This window comes from Vulpes vulpes, chromosome 13, assembly GCF_048418805.1.
Source record: "Vulpes vulpes isolate BD-2025 chromosome 13, VulVul3, whole genome shotgun sequence".
NCBI lineage: Eukaryota > Metazoa > Chordata > Mammalia > Carnivora > Canidae > Vulpes > Vulpes vulpes.
The window spans coordinates 46212149-46232174 of NC_132792.1; the positions used below are offsets into that span (position 1 = coordinate 46212149).

The following is a 20026-nucleotide window of genomic DNA, read 5'->3' on the forward strand; positions in this document are numbered from 1 at the left end:
ATCCAATAGCCTATTTGTTCATATCTTTGACCTCCCCGTTTCCAGTTGCCTTAATCCCCACTAATTCCCATATCCCATAGCCATTCTTGAAACTTGCCATCATCAAGAAGTGTTTGAGTTCTGAAATATTAAACTCAAACACTCTGGCTCAGACACTAACCTCCAAATATTTTGGTTCTTTTATTCCCTAACAGCCAATAAACTTGCCTATGATCTTGCTGAGACCTCCAGTCCTTGACAACACTTTTATATACTTATTAGCTCTATTCTGTTTTTATTCCTCAACATTGTTTATTACCTTGTTCAATTCTTTGCTAAAGTCCATATCTCCCTTGTATCTTTTTCATTTTGTTACATGTTTGGGAGAATGTCAACCATGGATCAAGCAAACCATCATGATCTTCATAATCAACTAGATCCATAATATGTTCCAGCAATCTTTCTCATCTTCTAGTACCCATAGCAATTAAAGTATATTGAAAAATCTTCTTGGAAAAAAAAAAAAAAAAAAAAGAAAAATCTTCTTGGGGATCCCTGGGTGGCGCAGCGGTTTGGCGCCTGCCTTTGGCCCAGGGCGCGATCTGGGAGACCTGGGATCGAGTCCCACGTCGGGCTCCCGGTGCATGGAGCCTGCTTCTCCCTCTACCTATGTCTCTGCCTCTCTCTCTCTCTCTGTGACTATCATAAATAAATAAAAATTTAAAAAAAATCTTCTTGATTTCCCCCAACTCTATTATCACAGCAACTCCCTCTCACTCCCAGCAGATGACATCATCTCTTTCTTAAACTCTTACTGACTTCAGGGTAACATACTTTTTTGTTATCCATTTCACTTTCAGAGCCACTCTGTATAAATCCTCCAGATCATATTCCTTTGGCTCAGTTCCTCATTTGTAAAATGAAATAAACATGCATATCTCATGGCACCACTGTGAAGATTAAATGTGTTAAAACATGTAAATAGTGCATAACCCACAAGAATTACTCAATAAATCAAGGTTTTTTGGACTCATGATTCTCTTATCTTTTCCATGTCCTTTCATTCTCACCCTCCACACCTTAGAGATCTCAACAACCCTATAGTTAGCTGCAATTAAGTCTACAAGCTGATGTTTGCCAAATTTCTACCTTCAACTCAGACCTCTCAGCAGAACCATAAATCTATCTACCTAGCCATTTCCAAAGCTAACCTCATCTATTTCCAGCTTTATTCTTTCTCAAGCATTTTAAATCAGTAAATGCTATCACCATTCATATAATCAGTATTGTTATTGACATTTTATCAAGTTCTGTAATTTCCTGAGATGTGTGTAAAGCTACAATTATGATTATGATTATGATTATGATTATGGTTTTCTTTATTTCCCCATTTTGTCAGTTTTTTTCTTCAGGTATTTTCAAGTTGTATAATAACCTGCATTTACATTTATAATTGTATCTTAATGTGATATTGATCCTTGTATATGAATGAAGTATTTTTTTCCCTAGTAATACTACTCATTTTTAATCCTAAAATTTTCCTTTGGTTCTTTTTCATACTTTATCTGGTGAGATTCCCCATCTGTTAAATTCATTATTATTCTGTTTTACTTCTATTTCTTGAACATATTAATAATGACTGCTTGAAAGTCATTGTCTATTATTTCTAACATCTGGATCATAGAGTTTGTATTGACTGGTATTCTCACTAACTTTTTTAAAAAAGATTTTATTTATTTATTCATGAGAGACACACACACAGAGAGAGAGAGAGAGAGAGAGAGAGAGAGAGAGGCAGAGACATAGGCAGAGGGAGAAGCAGGCTCCATGCAAGGAACCTGACGTGGGACTCGATCCCAGGTCTCCAGGGTCACACCCCGGGCTGAAGGTGGTGCTAAACTGCTAAGCTACCTGGGCTGCCCCATTGAGTAACTTTTTCCTGCTACTTTATGCCTACTAATATTTTTTGTGTGCTTGGCATTATGTTTTATACATTGCAGATACTCTGGATTTACTTTTCTTTGAAAGGTGCTGAGGTTTTGGCCTAGTAGGCAGTTAGATTCAACTGCAAAATCTATTTTTCTGCAATATGCAGCTTAAGTGTCTGCTCATTTCCTTTTTCCAGATGCTACTTTTACTAGAAAAACTGGAAAATTCTCTACAGTGGGAAGACAAAGATTTTAGTATAGCTATGACATAGATTTTAGTTATCACATAGATGAGAGAAAGTCTGGCTTCACTCTATAGTTTTCCTCTTAAATTTTCCAACTATTTTGTCAACTCAGAACTCTGGCTTCTGACAATACAAGCCTTTAAAACTTTACCTTCTACTATCCTCAATGGGCCACATTGAGACTTTCCATCATGACACAAAAAATTGCAAACTCACAAATCTCATCTGGTATCATTTTCTTTCCTCAAAGATCACATTCCCAAAAGTGTCTGCATGTTTTGAGTTACTCTCCAGTTTCTTCAAATAGTTGTTTTCTTTTAAAACATCTTACAATAGTTTATTTAGGTACTATTATTGTTATCTGTAGATTGACCAGCATGACAAAGATGCTCTAGTATGACATGTAATAGCCCAACTGCACAGAAACTTATTTTATTTGCATTACCAATAGCCCCACCTTGCTAGACCTAATGGTCAATTCTGTCTTCAACTTACCCAAACTTTTAACAGAATTTGACACTCCAGGCTGGGATCACTTTCTACACTTGTCCTCTAGGTAAATACACTCCTCTGTTTTCCTCCTATTTAACTGGCCTTTTCTTGTTGGTTTCCTGGTTCTTAATCTTCTTCCAGACTTCCTAACATTAAAATTATGCCATTAATCAATTTTGCAACCTCTATGTCTACAAGCATTTCTTTAGTGATATCATCTATCAAGTGGCTTTAACAATGACCAAATTTATAGCTGTTCTTCCTAAATTCCATTTATCTCTAACTCACTGTTTATGATTTCCCCTCAAAAATCTGTTAATTATCTCAATATGATTATGTCAAAATTTAAACTGTTAATGTTACATTACCTAACATGTTGTAACTGAACTTTTCAGTTATTGGTTATTGGTTATTCAGTTATTCAGTTATTGTTATTGGTTATTTCCAGTTGCTCAGATAAAAATGCTGGGGTTTTCCTTGAATATTCTATTTTCTCATACACTCAAACTGTTAGGAAACATTAAATGCTCAATACCTCTCAAAAAATATCCAAGAATATGTCTACAACTTGCCTTTCTAGCTAATCAAATCCACCCTGGTCCCTATTTCTTATCTTGGTATCTACAATGGCCCTCACTGATTCTGCAACTTCTATCACTGCCATTCCACTATTTTTCTCAAGTCATCAAAGTTATCCCCTTAAAATGTGAAACAGGTAATGTTACTTCTCTGCCAAAAATCTGTTCAATGACCTTTACAATGACCTAAAGAGTCCTATATGGTCTGGCCACTCTCTGACCTGCTCTACTTGTCTCCTATCTACTCGGCATGTGGCTGCCATTCTGATTTTTTTCCCTAAAATTGCAGACTATTACATTTGCCCCATATTTTAAATCTTGTTTTCCCCCAATATTGTTGATTTTCTCATTATGAATATAATCAACTTAAAAAATAATATAATCAATTTATTATATTTAAATTGTCTCCTCCCACAAGAATATAAGCATGAAGGTAATAATTTTTGGTTTTGTTGTTTGAACCCAGAAGAGTGCCTAACACAAGTCTGGTAATGAGTAGTTGTTGAACTAATAAATCAATGAATCAAATCCTAAGCAACTTCCCTTTGATCTTGGGGTAGAATCCAAACCTCTAATATGTCTTATAATCTTCTGTATATTATTGTCTCTATCTACCACCTTCAAAGACCTTCATGTCTTTAAGTCTTTCTCTCCACATAGATATTATATAGTCATGTTGTAAGTTTTGTCTTCCAAAAAGTCTCTTCTTCAAAACTACCTTATCTCCCCAGTCTAGATTAGTTTTATCTTGTTTCCAGGATACTTTTTTTTTTTTCAGGATACTTATTATTCATTGTAGAATTTGTTTATTCAGCTAAAACTCAAAACTGCAAATCATACATAGCAAAACCACTTCTATTATGTGCACAATTTTATTTTAAATATTTGGTCAAATGTTTGTGAAGAATCATAATTAATATTTGTTAAAAAGAAAACCTATTACTATTATTATTTAAACGTTTTTAGAAGTGAGTAAACTAAGGCTTGCTTATGGCTATAGAATCAGTATTTGGAATAACCAGTATTTCAAACCTATTCTCACACCACTTTCTTTCTACACAAAATATTCATGAGTTATTATAATTTTCCTATAGGAATGCTTAAATAACAATCTATCATAGCATATTGCACATTTTTCCAATATAAGTTATTGATCATACCTAAGAATTTTTCTTTGACAAAATGAGATGGTTTTTTTCTACATCAGTATGCAAAGAGTGGCATATAATGTTATAAACATACATGTTTATGTATTATCAATCTCCAACCCTCTTAAAATACTTTACAATGGTTGCATGTCACAACACAGTCAGAATTATGACGACTCTAGTGGAATTTGATGGATCAAGAAGTTAATTTACCTGTTAGGATGTCAAAAGTGCAAATCTCCCTAGTTGCTGATCACTGCAGGAAATCCTAAAAAGCTAGCACCTGAGGCAACAAGGAGGGAAGTTTGAAGCAAAGCACAATCAAATGCCAGTTAATCTAATCATATTTGTGGTGACATGCGTTGCACTAAAATTCTTCAGAATAAAGCAGTAAGAGGAAAAGCTCAACAGGATGTAAACTAATGAAGAACAAAGTCAAAATCATAGTTAAAATGTTATTCTTCTCTACAAGGCATACATCAAAGCAGAAAACTGCTTCTGCCCCACTGTGAAGACTATAATTATTTCTAATGGTTTATGAAGACAGGGCTTATGCTTGTCAAGTAGAGAAACATAAATGTTTTTCTTGGTACACATTGAAGTGTTTTATATGAAAAGACAACATCTTTTAGTTAGTCACTCTTGGATATGAAAGACAGCTTTACCCATTGCAAGGTATGTGATCTCCTGTGTTGCATAAGCTGTGAACCTCAGTTTCTTCTTTTGCAAATCACAGAAATTTTTTACTCCTCAGACTTAATTTTAGTCCAACTAATAATTCAAAAATTAGTTTTAAACATTATAAATACAAAATTAAAAGAAAAAAGGAACATGTCAAAAACAGAGTTGAAATGGAAAAACAAAATGAACTTTACATATAAAAGGTTCACTGCATAAGGAGATACTCAGAAAATCCAACACTTTCCTTTACCCCAGAAAGTTCAACACATCCTATAAACTTTTTTGCCTTGTCAAAAGTGAACTGTTAATGCTTAGGGAATGATCTGGAAAGGAAAATGTCAAATGGGAGGAAAGCCATGTGATTAAGGGAGCTATGTCTGCTTCCTGGTGTACCTCGAACTTCCTTTGCTTCTTGCATTAATTTCCAGTTAATCCAGTGCTCCAGGCCCTACTTTTTGGCATTTAAATGTGCCTTCTCTCGAATTTCCTCTTAACCTGCTATAATTACTATGCACAACTTTGTAAACTAGAGGCTATAAGAGAGGAGGAGAAAAGAACAGAATCAGAAGAAACAAAGCTCCCTCATTGTGGCCTGCTCTATGAACTTTTCTACCATCCTGACTCTATTTTCTTTCTTGTGATCTGGAACTCAGAATCTAATTTAAGTCACTGGATGAAAGATGCATTGTTTTTCCTAACCTTTTCTCATCTGAAGGGCAGGAAATTTGTGGAAGGAAAGTACTCCGGCACAAATTTGTAGTTTTACTGAGTTCTCTCTCAGGTTCCTCATATTCAATCATGCTCTTTCTGCATTAAAAATAGACTTTTAAATTAAAAATTCTCTGATGCCTCTGCTATGGACTGAACTGTGTCCTCCCCTAATCCCTATGTTGAAGCCCTAACTCCAAATGTAAATATATTTAGAGTTAGTCATTAAGGTTATATGAGATCACAGGGTAGGGACCTATTCTGATAATATTAGTGTCCTTACAGAAAGAAATACCAAAGGGCTCACTTTTGCACACTGGTTCTCTCTCTGCCATGTGATGACACAGCAAGGAGGTGGCCTTCGCAGTTCAGGAAGAGAGCTCTCACTAGAAACCCAACTGGCCAGCACCTTGATCTTGGACTTCCCTACCTCCAGAATTGTCAGAACATTTAGACACCCAGTCTATATCTTCTTGTTATGGCAGTCTGAGTGACTAATACAGCTCCTGTTTGATTTCCCACAAAACAGTCCCTTACTGTGATATTTAAAAATACATGAAAGGACTGATTGCTTCAGAGTATAAGAGTGATTTTAGGAACAGAAAAAAGACCAATTGCCTAACAACTGTTACTTATCATCCTCTGAGGTTACACTCAATACTACAAAACAAACAAACAAACAAAAAACAAACAAACAAACAAACAAAAAAAACCCAAGGGATGTTCCAAACACAAAAACAATCACATAGTCATTCACTCAGAAGGCAATAACTGAGTGCCTGCCATACGCCTAGTTACAAGGACAATAAGATTGTTGCCTTGCCAACAGGCAATTTAGTAGAGGACATAGACACATAATCTAGTAATTATGATGCAAAATCACAAGTTAAAAATAAAAGCTATTTATTGATTGTTATAATAGCAGAGAGATATCTAATCTAGTTACAGTGAAGGAAAATAAGAAAAAAAGACAATATTCAAATAGGAAGCTAGCCAAAAAAGCATAAGCTTATCTCCTAATCAATTTAGTATGTTCAATGTAGGCTGTCAAGTGTATTATCTTAGGAAAGCCCTAGGTTTCCCAGGAATCCAAATCCAAACTAAACAATCCCTTAGCCCCTAAAATAGGGTAAAAGGTAATTCTAATGTGCAGCTACTAAGTTATTTTGCTCTGCATCTTGTATTTTGTGAAAACAAAACACAGTAAGAAACATAATTAACCTTCATTTAATCTGAAGCTTTTGCAGTTTAGGTGAAGAGGGTATGCTATTGTGAATGTGATGTTTTAGAAGATTACAGACATTTGCTCACAATGCATAAATTATTTTTGCAGATTTAACAGAACTGCATCGGGCAAAAATTTCTGAAAATTTTACTTCTCTATTAAAATCTTGGGGTCCTGCGGCCTCTATGCACACAAGGTTCACAAGAGCAAAGACTTAATAGGCATAGCAATGGGACCGGGTTATCCAATGCTCCAGAGGGCAAGAGGTAATTTGGAAATTTTAAAAATTAGCAACCTGACTATGAAATGAATAAATGGGTAAATATGACAATCCTTCTCTTTTGTAAATTATTTTTAACCATTCTAAGAAAGTGAACCGGACCAGTAAATAAATAAATAAATTTTAAAAGCCCTAAAAAAGAAAGAAACATCAAGGAAATAACAGGAAAAGGAAACATTTGCTCTACAATCTAAGAAGAGTTTTACCTGAGAGTTTGTGCTTAATATTTCCAAAACTTGGGCCCTTCCTTTTCTGTAGCATCTCTACCTCTTCTAACAGCTGCCTTATGAGAAAGAGGCAGAAAAAGTTAAAAAGTGATCCCAAAGCCACCTTACTCCGAGAAGCCTGAGCCATTAGTATTTTTGCGTATCTGAATTCCTAACACAATTATCAATGCACCTGGATGATTGACAAAGTATCTCCTTCCCTTGCAATTAAGGGAGAAGTGGTAGGGTAGGGGGTTGTCACTCTCAGAAAAGCAGAACGTTATGGCAGAGACTGTACTGGTCAAGAGTGTTCTGAAGTAGATCCTGCCATGAATTCAAGAGTTATATTGCACGCCTACTGTGTGCCAATATGCCTCAAGGCAATATCAATTTTATATACAAATGATTAGTTAGGGTATTATGGAGGCATTTAAAGAGGAAATAATCTAGTCCCTAAAATTAGTATAGACTTCCCTGATAAAGTGACATTCAAAACTAAGGAAAACTAAGGAAATAGAAGTCATTTCCTATTGTAATCATAGGAAAAGAATATGTAGGGCTGAAAAGAGACAGTGAGAGGTCTCTGGGAAATAAGGGGGGGAGGTAATTACTGGAACTGCATAGGCCATAATGCAATAAACCTGGAACACTTAAAGCAGAGATAGTAGGAGAAAGTGATACAAGATGAAATTGGAAATGTAGGCAAGAAGCTTAGAATCAATACCAAGTATTCAGGCTACTCATTTTAAAACACTCAAATCTGTGTCTTTGGAAGCCATATAAACTTCATAAACTGATACATGAAGAAAAAATGAAGAAAGGGAAAATAGTGACTATTGAGAGACCAGATGGGTAACCAATACAGATCCTTCAGGCAGGAAGCAACTCCCCAAATAGAAGTGTGGCAGCAAATGAGGTAAAACGAGGTGGATGTATTAAATATGTCGTTCAAATGAAGTTGATGTTCTACATGGCCTGTAATTGGATTAAACATTAATAAAAACTCTGAAAATCATGGAGATCTTTACTATATTTTATAAAGGAACATATTGAGAACTTTGCAAACTACTGCTCACAGAAATTTCCTTTAAAAATGCCACATAACTCTTTCTCAGCGCCGCCTGCGGAGGTGGCAGCCATCAATTGCTGGGCATCATGGCTGCCCTCAGACCTCTGGTGAAGCCCAAGATCGTTAAAAATAGGACCAAGAAGCTCATCCAGAACCAGTCAGACCAATATGTCAAAATTAAGTGCAACTGGCAGAAACCCAGAGGCATTGACAATAGGGTACGCAGAAGATTCAAGAGCCAGATCTTGATGCTCAACATTGGTTACAGCAGCAACAAGAAAACAAAGAACATGCTACCCAGTGGCTTCCAGAAGTTCCTAGTCCACAACATCAAGGAGCTTGAAGTGCTGCTGATGTGCAACGAATCTTATTATGCAGAGATTGATCACAATGTATCCTCCAAGAACCCCAAAGCTACTGTGGAAAGAGCAGCCCAGCTGGCCATCAGAGTCACCAATCCCAATGCCAGGCTGCATAGTGAAGAAAATGAATAGACAACTTATGTATGTGTCATATTTGTATTAATAAAACCATAAAACTACAAAAAAAATGCCATATACACTAAGGAAGGCACTTGATGGGATGACCACTGGGTGTAATACTATATGTTGGCAAATTGATTTAAATAAAATATTTTTTAAAATAAAAATAAAAATGCCATGTAGACATGCTCTCTTTCTGTAATGGTTAATTTTATGTGTCCTTTTGCTAGGCTATGGTTCCCAGTTGTTTGGTCAAATAGTGGTCTGGATGTTGCTGTGAACGTATGTTTTAGATGTGATTAATCTTTAAATCAAGAGACTTTTGCAATTAGGCCTCATCCAATCAGTTGACAGCTCTAAGCAAAAGACTGAGGTGTAGTTCCACATCTGCCTCCAGACTGCCTTGGGATTGTATCAAGTCTCTGGTTCTCTGGTATTCGCTTCAGATTTTGACCTTTCCAGCCCTACAGTCACATGAGCCAATTTCTTAAAATAAATCCCTAACTCTACATAGCCATCCTATTGGTTCTATTTCTCCAGAGAACCATGACTAATACACTCTCTTTCCTACTATTTCCTACTGATGGAAACAGTTGATTAAGCATCAGACTCTTGGTTTCAACTCAGGTCATGATCTCAGGATCCTGGGATCAGTCCTGCATCAGGATCCCCACTCAGCAGGGAGTGTGCTTGAGATTCTTACCCTCTCCCTCTGCCCCTCACCCCACTCATGAGTTCTCACTCTCTTTCACTCTCTCTCTCAAATGAATAAATAAATCTTAAAATAGAAAAATTCCCTACTCTTGGAAATCAGCTTTTCCTCTCAACAGGCTGCTCTTTCCCAGCTAGAGAGCTTTTCCAGTCGATTCATTACTGTCAGTACCTCAACCACTGTACAACACCATGCAATTTACTTGCTTTCTCCCAGGGACCACCAGGCATTCCATGTCCTGCTGCCATTTGCTGTTCACAGGTGGCCAGAAAATTGCCACTCCAGACATCCGCAACAACAATCCAAGTTCTCCACAAATGGGAAGCCCCATTTAATGCATTTCCTATAAGAATTGACCATTTACCGGGCAGCCCTGGTGGCGCAGTGGTTTAGTGCAGCCTGCAGCCCGGGGCATGATCCTGGAAACCCTGGATCGAGTCCCATGTCAGGCTCCCTGCATGGAGCCTGCTTCTCCCCCTGCCTGTGTCTCTGCCTCTCTCTCTCTGTCTCTATGAATAAATAAATAAAAATCTTTAAAAAAAAAAAAAAGAATTGACCATTTACCAAATTCTATACAACAAAAGAGTTGCCAAAAAATCACATGAAAAAAAAAAGGTAAAATAAGGACATAATTATCTTAGAAGTCAGAGATGAAAAGATCATGTTTATTCATATAACACTTAGCCCCTGTCATAGATATTTAGGAGGTAACAGCAAAAAGACACAGTGATAAATTCAAAGTGGCAGACATGAATGAGAGAGAAGAGGAATAGAGACAACTCTCGGGCTTCTGTTTTATGTAACTACACTAATGATAAAAAGCCCTTCATCTATTGAGAGAGAGAATACTGGAGGAAGAGCAAGTCTGAAATTAGAAGGTTGTGGAGAGATGATAAGTTAACTTGAGAATGTTGAATATGGGTGACCATGAGACATTCAATTTCAGAATTGACAGACTTGAAACTCAGAAAAGAGGTAACATCTGGGGTTACAAATCTATGAAAGGATGACTTTTAGACTCTTATCTAAGTCATTGGTGGCCCAGAAAAATTAAGTAAGAAACAATAAGCCCTGAAAATTACCAGAATTTAGCAGTCAGGTACAAAAAATGGAGCCAGCACAGAAAATAAAATTGGACTGCACAATAAGTAGGAGAGGGGAAATTTTTATATATGTGCCAATTAAAATTTGCAATTATCAATTAATCCCAGAAATACCAAATCTGATGTAGTTCCTCTAGACTGAAAATGTGAGACAAGCAAGAACTTTCCTAGTGAATAAATAAAATTATTCTTCAAGTATGGAAGGCTGACTAGAGTGAGAAGTGAAATCAGTAGATCTAAATCCCTAGCCTATTTCTCTTGTTATGTCTTTGCTCCTGCATATTTTAATTTCTCTTAGTTTTTTCTTTTGGAAAATTAAATTAATATATCTAACCATAATTCTTACATCTAAGAATTAATTCAATATAATACATAATAACAATATAGTATATTGAAACATAGTAATCATTCCATAATGTATATGTATATCCAATCATCATACTGTACACCTTAAATATGTATAATTCTATTTGTCAATTATTCCTCCATAAAGTTGGAAAAATAAAAAGAACTTTGAAGATAAGCAAACTAAGAATTCAGTTGCAGACAATTCAAACTTTAAATGTGTTATTTGAAAAAAATGTATGTTCTTAATTTAATAGTATATTGGAAACTGATATATTCTGATAAATTAATGCATTTCCAATAACTTATCTTTGTCAGATATTGGTGAATACTACATTGTCATCAGTCAACCATACTTAGAAGGTTATTAACTTCCACACAAGGCAATAATTCAAGATAAATTAACATTCTTGGGGATATATTAGAGAATGACAAAAAGGAAATAATCTTATATGAAGCTATCTTTATAATATATGCTCTGTTTTGCACATTCTTAAATCAGTTTGCTTATCCTTATAAATTATCCCCCTCACTCACAAATTGTACACCAATTAAATAGTAATTATATAAAACAGAAACATTACATTCTTTGAAAGGGTATACTAGAACCACCAAGTGATTAAATGAAAACATTTTAAAGGTTTATTCACTTTACATTTGTATTCATAAAAAAATAAAATAGAAAAATGAGACATATAAAATGAAAATAAAAAGAAATATGTTCAACCTGGATTTCCATAAATAGGAAATTAAGACTGTATCTGAATATCCATCTGAGGAATTGACTAGCTGTATTATAAAATATCTACATGTTACTAATGAAAGTCATTCTGCATGAACAAGTTACATTTTCAATAGTCTCAAAGTCTAATATTATACAATTTTTAAATAGAAGGAAAGAAAAAATTCTTTGGGACAAAATAAGGCTAAATTGTATTCCCAGCCCATTTTTTCACCTCTCACTTACTCTTCAAATCTTAGCAATATGATTGCACCTCTAAGGCTCTATAAAGAACTGATCCTTATAAAAAGGGTTTTCAATTAATAAATTCAATGGCTGATTATGACTTCATTTTTGTCACTTTTCATAAAGTTTCTGACATTCTTTATTAAATTATATTTCTTAATCCCCAATAAATCCAGACATACCTTCATTTAGCCCATGCTCTACCAAGTCAATTTCTAGAACGTTAATTATATTCAATCTCTTGTTTCCACTTCCCATTTGGAGACTGAACTTAACATATTTGGTTTGAAATACTAAATAACCTCAATTGATTCTTTCCATGCCCCTGTCTTCCCACCCCTTACACACATATACTTAAATCCATCCTATACAGCCGCAGAAAAATATTCTTTCATGTATACTTAGGTACTTTGGCCGTGTGACTCTAAGACCATACTTTTAATGACTACCACTGGCTATAGAATCAAGTCTATGGTTAATCTATTACTACTCTCAGCACTATTAGATTCAGTTCCACTATATTCAACCTGTTTTTTGTCTGTCATTCCACCTACTTCACTTCAAAGATCTATCTTTCCCACCAAACAAGACTTCCTGAGAATTCTAGGATCCTTCTTACCTTCAAGCCTTGTTGTTTCTTGTTTTCTGTCTTCTACTAATCCTTTTAAAGCCTACCTCAACTATATTCTTCTCTATGAAGTTTTCCCTAAATCTCCCTCGTTGAAGCCATCTCATTTCCTGTATTATCAAATCACTATGTATTATTCATATAGTCCATATGAATACAGAGCAAGGATTAGACTCAGGTCCCCTTACACTTAATCACAAAATCCAGCATTCCTTGGCCAGGTCCATTGAAAGAAGAGCTGAAACACATGCCTGCTGAGTAAGCCCATGAAAATACAAAAGTAGGATATTCACCTTAAAAAGAAGCTCAGCTGCCAGAACCTGACCAAATCATTCTATACCAAAATGGACCAGATTAGGGAAGTCTTCAGCTATTTTTAATGAAATAAAATTTCTGTCCCCTTTCTCTCTCTTCTTCTTCTAGGACTCCTATAATATGAGTGTTATTATGTTTGATGGAGTCATTGGTTCTCTAAGTCTATTTTTGTGTTCTCTAATTCTTCGTTTCTTTTTTGTTCCCCAGCACTGATCTTTCATGAACTTTCTCCCTCATCATAAAACTATACATCATGTCCAAGGGTAGAGATTTAACAGGCTAATTAGACATGCAACACATGAAGAAGCATGATCTTTAAGTACACAGACCCAAAAAAAAGAAAAAAATCCCACCTCTATGTATTTAGACTTCACTCCTTTTCCTAAGTCTCTTTAAAGCTCTCCTCAATCTCTCCTCAGAAAGCCAGCCTAAGGATTCTTACTTTTGTACTAGAGCATAAGTCCCAAAAAAGACTTGCCTGGAATTCACACCTGGCTTCTTGTCAATTTCTATTGTTTAGAGAGCCGAAGAGCCCAGTTTCATTATCAATATCATATTTGACAGTATATAATTACTCATGTTCATGCCATATTTATTCTCTAAGATTGTCAGTTTTGTTAGAGATTCTTTTTTCGTTATACTTCTGTGCACCAAAATATCAAGAACAATATAAATGCTTAATTATTTTTTTGTTATACTGCATTAAACATTTCAATTTGCTTTCAAAGAGACTTGGCTTTTAGACCCATTTCTCAAAAAATTACTCTCCTACCTTTATAAAGAGATATAAGGTTAATGAGAGCTTTTCATAACAAAATGCTAATAAAATCAATGCCAAAATTTACTCCTCCCTAGTAATTTTTTTAAAATCTTTATTTTTTTTAAAGATTTATTTATTTATTTATGAGAGACCCAGAGGAGAGAGAGAGAGAATGAGAGAGGCAGAGACACAGGCAGAGGGAGAAGCAGGCTTCATGCTGGGAGCCTGATGTGGGCCTCGATCCCTGGACTCCAAGATCACGCCCTGGGCCGAAGGCGGCGCTAAACTGCTGAGCCACCCAGGGATCCCCCTCTTCCCTAGTAATTTTAATCATAATACTATTACTACTTTTAACAATAAAATATTTCCTTCAGGTATTATTTAAAATTATCACGATTAAATATTATTAAAAAGTTAAATTATTTAAGCACAGTATTTTAAAACAAGCACTACCAAAAATAGTTATGACTATTAAATGTCAGGGTACAGAAAATCTGATAAATTCATCAATAATTTATAAAATAACTTATAAAAGTCACAAATGCTCTTTTAATATTATCCCAACAGATAGCTATGGCATATGGATAGATAAAGCATCCCACTGTCCTCAGTCAGGCACAATATAACTAAGACTACTTAGTTTTGCTATGCAAAGAGCATTTTATTGGGCATTTCATGCCAAAAAGGGGCCAATTGAGTTACAACAATCCATCATTAGCAATCCATTAACCTCTAACATTACTTAATATTCATAAGTATTAGTAGGTGGCAATGTCATAGGTGAAACATTTGAAAAATGTCTTTGAAACAGCGGGAAAAAAACCTAATATGCCTTTCAATTTGAAAGTTACAGTCATAAGCAGGCATGCATACAACCTGGCCTTTGGAAAAGAGGATAGAACTTTTGCAATCAATTTATCACTTCAAAAAAGCCATTATATAGTGACAAATGACTATGTGCACATAATGTGATCACAAAATTTTTCTTTTTCAGAATAAACATGGGGTAATGGAGAGAGCTGCAGACTCACAGCCAAAGAAATTGTGTTCTCTCCCAGGCTTCAACACCTGCCACCCACATGACCTTTGTCAAGTCATTTAGTATCTCTGGTCTCTGTTACCTCATCTGTAAAATAAGAAAGGTAAACTCAATGATCTCTCAAGTAATTCCAAGTTTTAAAATTCTAAGACTCTCAGGAATATATTTCAATGAAGAATATCCAAGACCTTTGTCTTACAATATCCCTCAACAATATGCTTACTGCTGTTTTGCCACACAATGCCATATTTGGTCTATTTTTTGATGTAGATAGTGAATGTTTTCCATTCACTTTAAATCTTCAATGTGTCTAGTTTTGGTTCTTTATACCCACTAGGTATTCAAAAAATATGTATAATGGATACTAAGAAGTGTTTCACTAACATCGATGTTTCTGCTTCCCAGGTAATTCCTGATACTCATTTGTATTTTATTTTATTCTAAGGTAGCTGAATTCACTGCCACTTCCAGGAAAGAATCTTGTCATTTTGGCCAATCCAGGAATCATGTCACATCCCTTTGGGGACAGTGATTGATTCAAAAGTAGTCATGTGACCAAACCTGATTAAAACAGAGTAGATTTTGAGTTTTTGCTTTGAATGCTGGGTGCTTTTCTTTCCTTTGACAGTACTAAGTCTTTTTTTTTTTTTTTATGATAGGCACACAGTGAGAGAGAGAGAGAGAGAGGCAGAGACACAGGCAGAGGGAGAAGCAGGCTCCATGCACCGGGAGCCCGACGTGGGATTCGATCCCGGGTCTCCAGGATCGCACCCTGGGCCAAAGGCAGGCGCTAAACCCGCTGCGCCACCCAGGGATCCCGACAGTACTAAGTCTAAATGTAAGGTATGGAGTAGTTCAGCTAGACAAAGGATTAAGCTGATACCCAAAGGAAGGCCAAGAGGAGGAATTGAAGAGAATTGTCACTGTAGCCCCATTAAACATTATGAACCCTCTTTCAATCTGTGCATAAAGTTCTTAATGCCCTGGGACTTTTGGTTTTAGGAGAAAGTGATTTACTTTTCAGTTTAAGGCAGTGTAAGTTGGATTTTCTCTTACATGCAGCTACTGAAGTATTCAAATGCAGTCAATTACTGAACTTGCAAAAGATCTGATTAGCAACACCTTGGGAATCTCTCAAAAGCTAAATAATGACTATAAGAAATATATTAGAATATTTTATTTTGTTTTATGGTTTAACATCAATTCTATAATCTGTATTTTCAGTAAATGTAATTCCATAAGCTTTAGAGTTATTTTATTTTCTGTAGAACCATCATTTTGAAAATAAACAATGTTTTGGCCTTTGAAAGCAGGTTTATAATATTTGCACTACCCAAGGGACAGTATTTCAAAACGGTAGCATCTGAAAATCTGAACATAATAATTATTGCTTCAGAAATATCTCCATATACTTGTTACAAAATATTTTGCTCCCTGCCCATGTACCTTCCTTTTCTACTTTTAAAAATCTTATTTGCATTCTGCTTAGCAAGTAGAAACTAAAAAGAATGTCTCTCTCATGCTCTAAGAACCAGAGAAAACCAAATAATCAACAAAAGTATAATTCTCTTTTTAAAAACCAGCAGAAATTAAAATAAATAAAATAAAATAAAATAATAAAATAAAATAAAATAAAAACCAGATCAGAGAGCTGGGGTTGCAAGGCAAAAAAATTTGACTGAAATCTAAGGAAAGTCAGATGTGTCCAAGTGAGAGAGTCACAAGCTGAGGCAGAACACAGGAGGAAGAGGCAGTGGGTAAGAATCCCAGTAAGAATCTACACGATTTGGTAAGAATCCGGCTAAAAATCACCTTAAAATTTCTTTAAAAATGTGAGTGAAGGCTATAATGTTCTTATAAAACCCATAGGAGCGTCAGACTCCATGAGAGTTCACATCCATTCATGGAATCTTCACTGACCTCCCTAAGACCTTAGTAGCGATTCTAGTAGCAGCTCAAGAAAAGGGGAGGAACAGCTATTGAAGAAAAAGTATCAAGCTTACCTGGATCCCTCTCCCCTATCTCTACCGTGGAACCAAACCTTAAAGCATTCCAGGAAAGGCAGCAAACTCCATCATCCTCAGGATACTGGTGGAGAACCACTGCATTTGGGAACTATGGAACGGCAGTGAATAAAACCTCAGTTCCTTTGTACAGACAGAAAGCTCCCTGTGTCCAGACAATTCAAGAGACCCCACCACTGGGGGAAGGCCAAAATCACTGAGAAAGTCCAATTCCCAAAATCCAGGGACAAAGGGCCTGCATAAGACAAAGGCTGCATCAGGACAGCAGAGAACCTCCCTGTAACTTCCAATTCCAGGTTAATAAACACAAGGAAACAAGTAACAGCAATCTCCTGCTGAATAAAGTACAAGAACACCAAAACATAACCTCCCTGAAGCGCAAAGTCACAGGAAAAGCCTAAAGCTAAAGGTGTAACAGGAATATTGAAGAAAACTTGCAACCGAGCCCTCACCCTAAGTACAAAATAATCCTAGAGGAATTTACAGTGAATGATAGAATGAAGGTAACCACATACAAAAAAAGAATGAAAAAAAAAGAAGAAAGAAAATAAAATTCACCCCAATCCACCATTCCAAAAGCTTAACAAAGAATCCAACCTTGTTTCCAGACATAAATACTATTTACCCTAATATCTTACCTACACCTTTCTATTTTAAAGTTTATTTATTTGTTTGAGAGAGAGAGAAAGAATGCACACATACAAGTGAGGGGAGTAGCAGAGGGAGAGGGAGAAAGAAATCTCAAGCAGATTCCCCGCTGAGCAGGGAACCCAATGGGGGTCTCAATCCCAAGACCCTGAGATCATGACCTGAGCCAAAACCAAGAATTGGACACTTAACTGACTGAGCCACTCAGGTGCCCAAAAAGTATAGAATTTTAAAAAGCCCTATTAAGACTCTATATCAGAGAGAACATCTCTCAAAACATAAGAAACAAAGGTAAAATAAACATGTTTGGGGGCAAGCAAACCCTGAGACAATTCATTGTCAGCAGGCCTGTGCTACAAGAAATATTAACTCAATTTCTTCCAGTGGAAGGATTTGGGTCTACATAAAGAAATTACAAGCTCTGAAAATGGCAAAAATAAAAATAAGTATTAAAACTTTTTTACTAATTGCTTTAAAAGACATTTTATTATCTAAAACTAAAACAGAATCAATGTACTGTGAATTTTACAACATATGTAAAATACATGAAAGAAGTAGTATCAAGAATTTTAGAGAAGTGGAAATATACTGTTGTAATGTTTTAACACTACATTCAAAGTGGTATTAAATATTTGAGGGTAGATTATGATAAATTAAATTTGTGTATTGTTAATTATAGGTAACTACTAAAAACAGTTCTTAAAGAATCATAATTGGGGTGCCTGGGTGGCTCAGTCAGTAAGGCATCTATCTGCCTTTGGCTCAGATAGTGATCCCAGGGTCCTGGGATGGAGCGTGCAACGGGCTCCCTGCTCAGCAGGGAGCCTGCTTCTCCCTCTCCCTCTGCCTGTCACTCCCCCTCCTTGTTCTCTCTCTCTCTCTCTCTCTCTCTGTCTGTCAAATAAATCAAATCTTTAAAAAAAAGAATCATAAAAAAAAAAAAGAATCATAATTAATAAGCCAATAAGGGAGATATAAGATGGAATCATAAAAAATCCTCAATCCGAAAGAAAATGCAGAATGTGAAAAAAAACAAAACAAGAACAAATGGAACATAATAGAAAACATGAAAAAATGAAAGATTTAAATCCAACCACAGTAATATTAGATGAACTTAAGTGGTCTTAACACCAGAATTAAAATATAGAGATTGTGAGATTGGATTAAACATACACATATACACACAAGATTGAGGTATATGGAAAGGTCAAGAAACCAACTTTAACCATAAAAATATAAATAATTTTGAAATAAAATGATGGGGAAAATATACTATTCTAACAGTAGTCAGAAGCAAGTTACAGAGGCTATGTACAAAGTAGGCAACAAAAGAAAGGAAATTATTAGGATTAAGAGGGACATGACATAATTATAAAGGGATCAAGAACACATTAATATGCTAAATGTGTGTTCTTCTAATAGCAAGTTTTAAAATGCATGAAGCAAAACTAATAGAACTAAAAGGAGGAATAAATAAATCCATAACTATTGTTAGAAATTTCAGCAATCCTCAATGAGTAATCTAAGAAATACATATTTAGAAAAATTGGAGAAATGACTGAACACCTGAACATTATCCACTTACAATTACAGAATTATCTACCCAACAAGAGAAAAATGCACAAGTCATATTCACTTAGATAAACTCTACTTCCCAGAATGGTAATAAAACAAGCATTTTTTATTTTAAAGATTTATGTATGTATGTATGTATGTATGTATGTACGTATGTATTTGACAGAGAGAGAGAGAGAGCACAAGCAGGGGGAGTGGCAGGCAGAGGGAGAGGGTTGAAGGCAGCCGCTTAACAAACCCAGCCACCCAGGCACCACAAAACAAGCTTATTTTTTTAAAAACTGGAAACATGCAAGGGAATTAGACTAGAAATAACAGAAAGATATTTGGAAAATTCCAAATATTTGGAAATTAAACAATATACTTCTAAATAACCCACAAATCAAAAAGAATCAATAAGAAAAATTAGAAAATATTTTGAATTAACTGAAAATGATAATACAACATATCAAAAATTAAAAGATTGCAGCCAAATCAGTGATTAGAGAAAACTTTAGAACACTAAGCTTAATTTACAAAACAATAATAGTTTTGAATCAATGATGTAAACCTCCATCTTAAGAAATAAGATAATAAAGAGCAAAATAATCACAAACCAAGAGAAAAGATAGGAGCAAACAAATTTTGAGAATATAAAAAGAGAAAACAAATGAACAACAAAGATCGTTGTTTGACAAAGAAAATTGACCAACTTTTAACCACAGTGACAAAGAAAAAGAAAGAAGACACAAATTATTGATATCAAGAATGAGAGAAGAAACATTAGTCATTGTAGTTCCTACAGATATTACAAGAATCTTAAATTAGTATCATGAACAACGTTAAGGGAAAAAAATGAGTATGTCATTGAAATTGACAAATTCATTGAAACATTTTAACTACTCCAGCT

General features: G+C 35.2%; 2 protein-coding genes across 2 annotated transcripts in view; one reads left to right on the top strand and one right to left on the bottom strand.

Moving 5' to 3' along the window:
* The window catches only part of CNBD1 (cyclic nucleotide binding domain containing 1), a 352114-nt gene that overhangs the window by 190763 nt on the left and 141325 nt on the right, over positions 1-20026 (bottom strand). The gene's annotated exons all lie outside the window — the stretch shown is intronic.
* LOC112932018 (large ribosomal subunit protein eL32-like) lies at positions 8587-9033 on the top strand. Its single transcript, XM_072733655.1, has one exon. The coding sequence runs from the start codon at positions 8626-8628 to the stop codon at positions 9031-9033; it is 408 nt and encodes a 135-aa protein (XP_072589756.1). The 5' UTR covers positions 8587-8625.

Coding starts and splice junctions, on each gene's coding strand:
- LOC112932018 (XM_072733655.1), top strand. CDS start 8,626: ATGGCTGCCCTCAGACCTCTGGTGAAGCCCAAGATCGTTAAAAATAGG.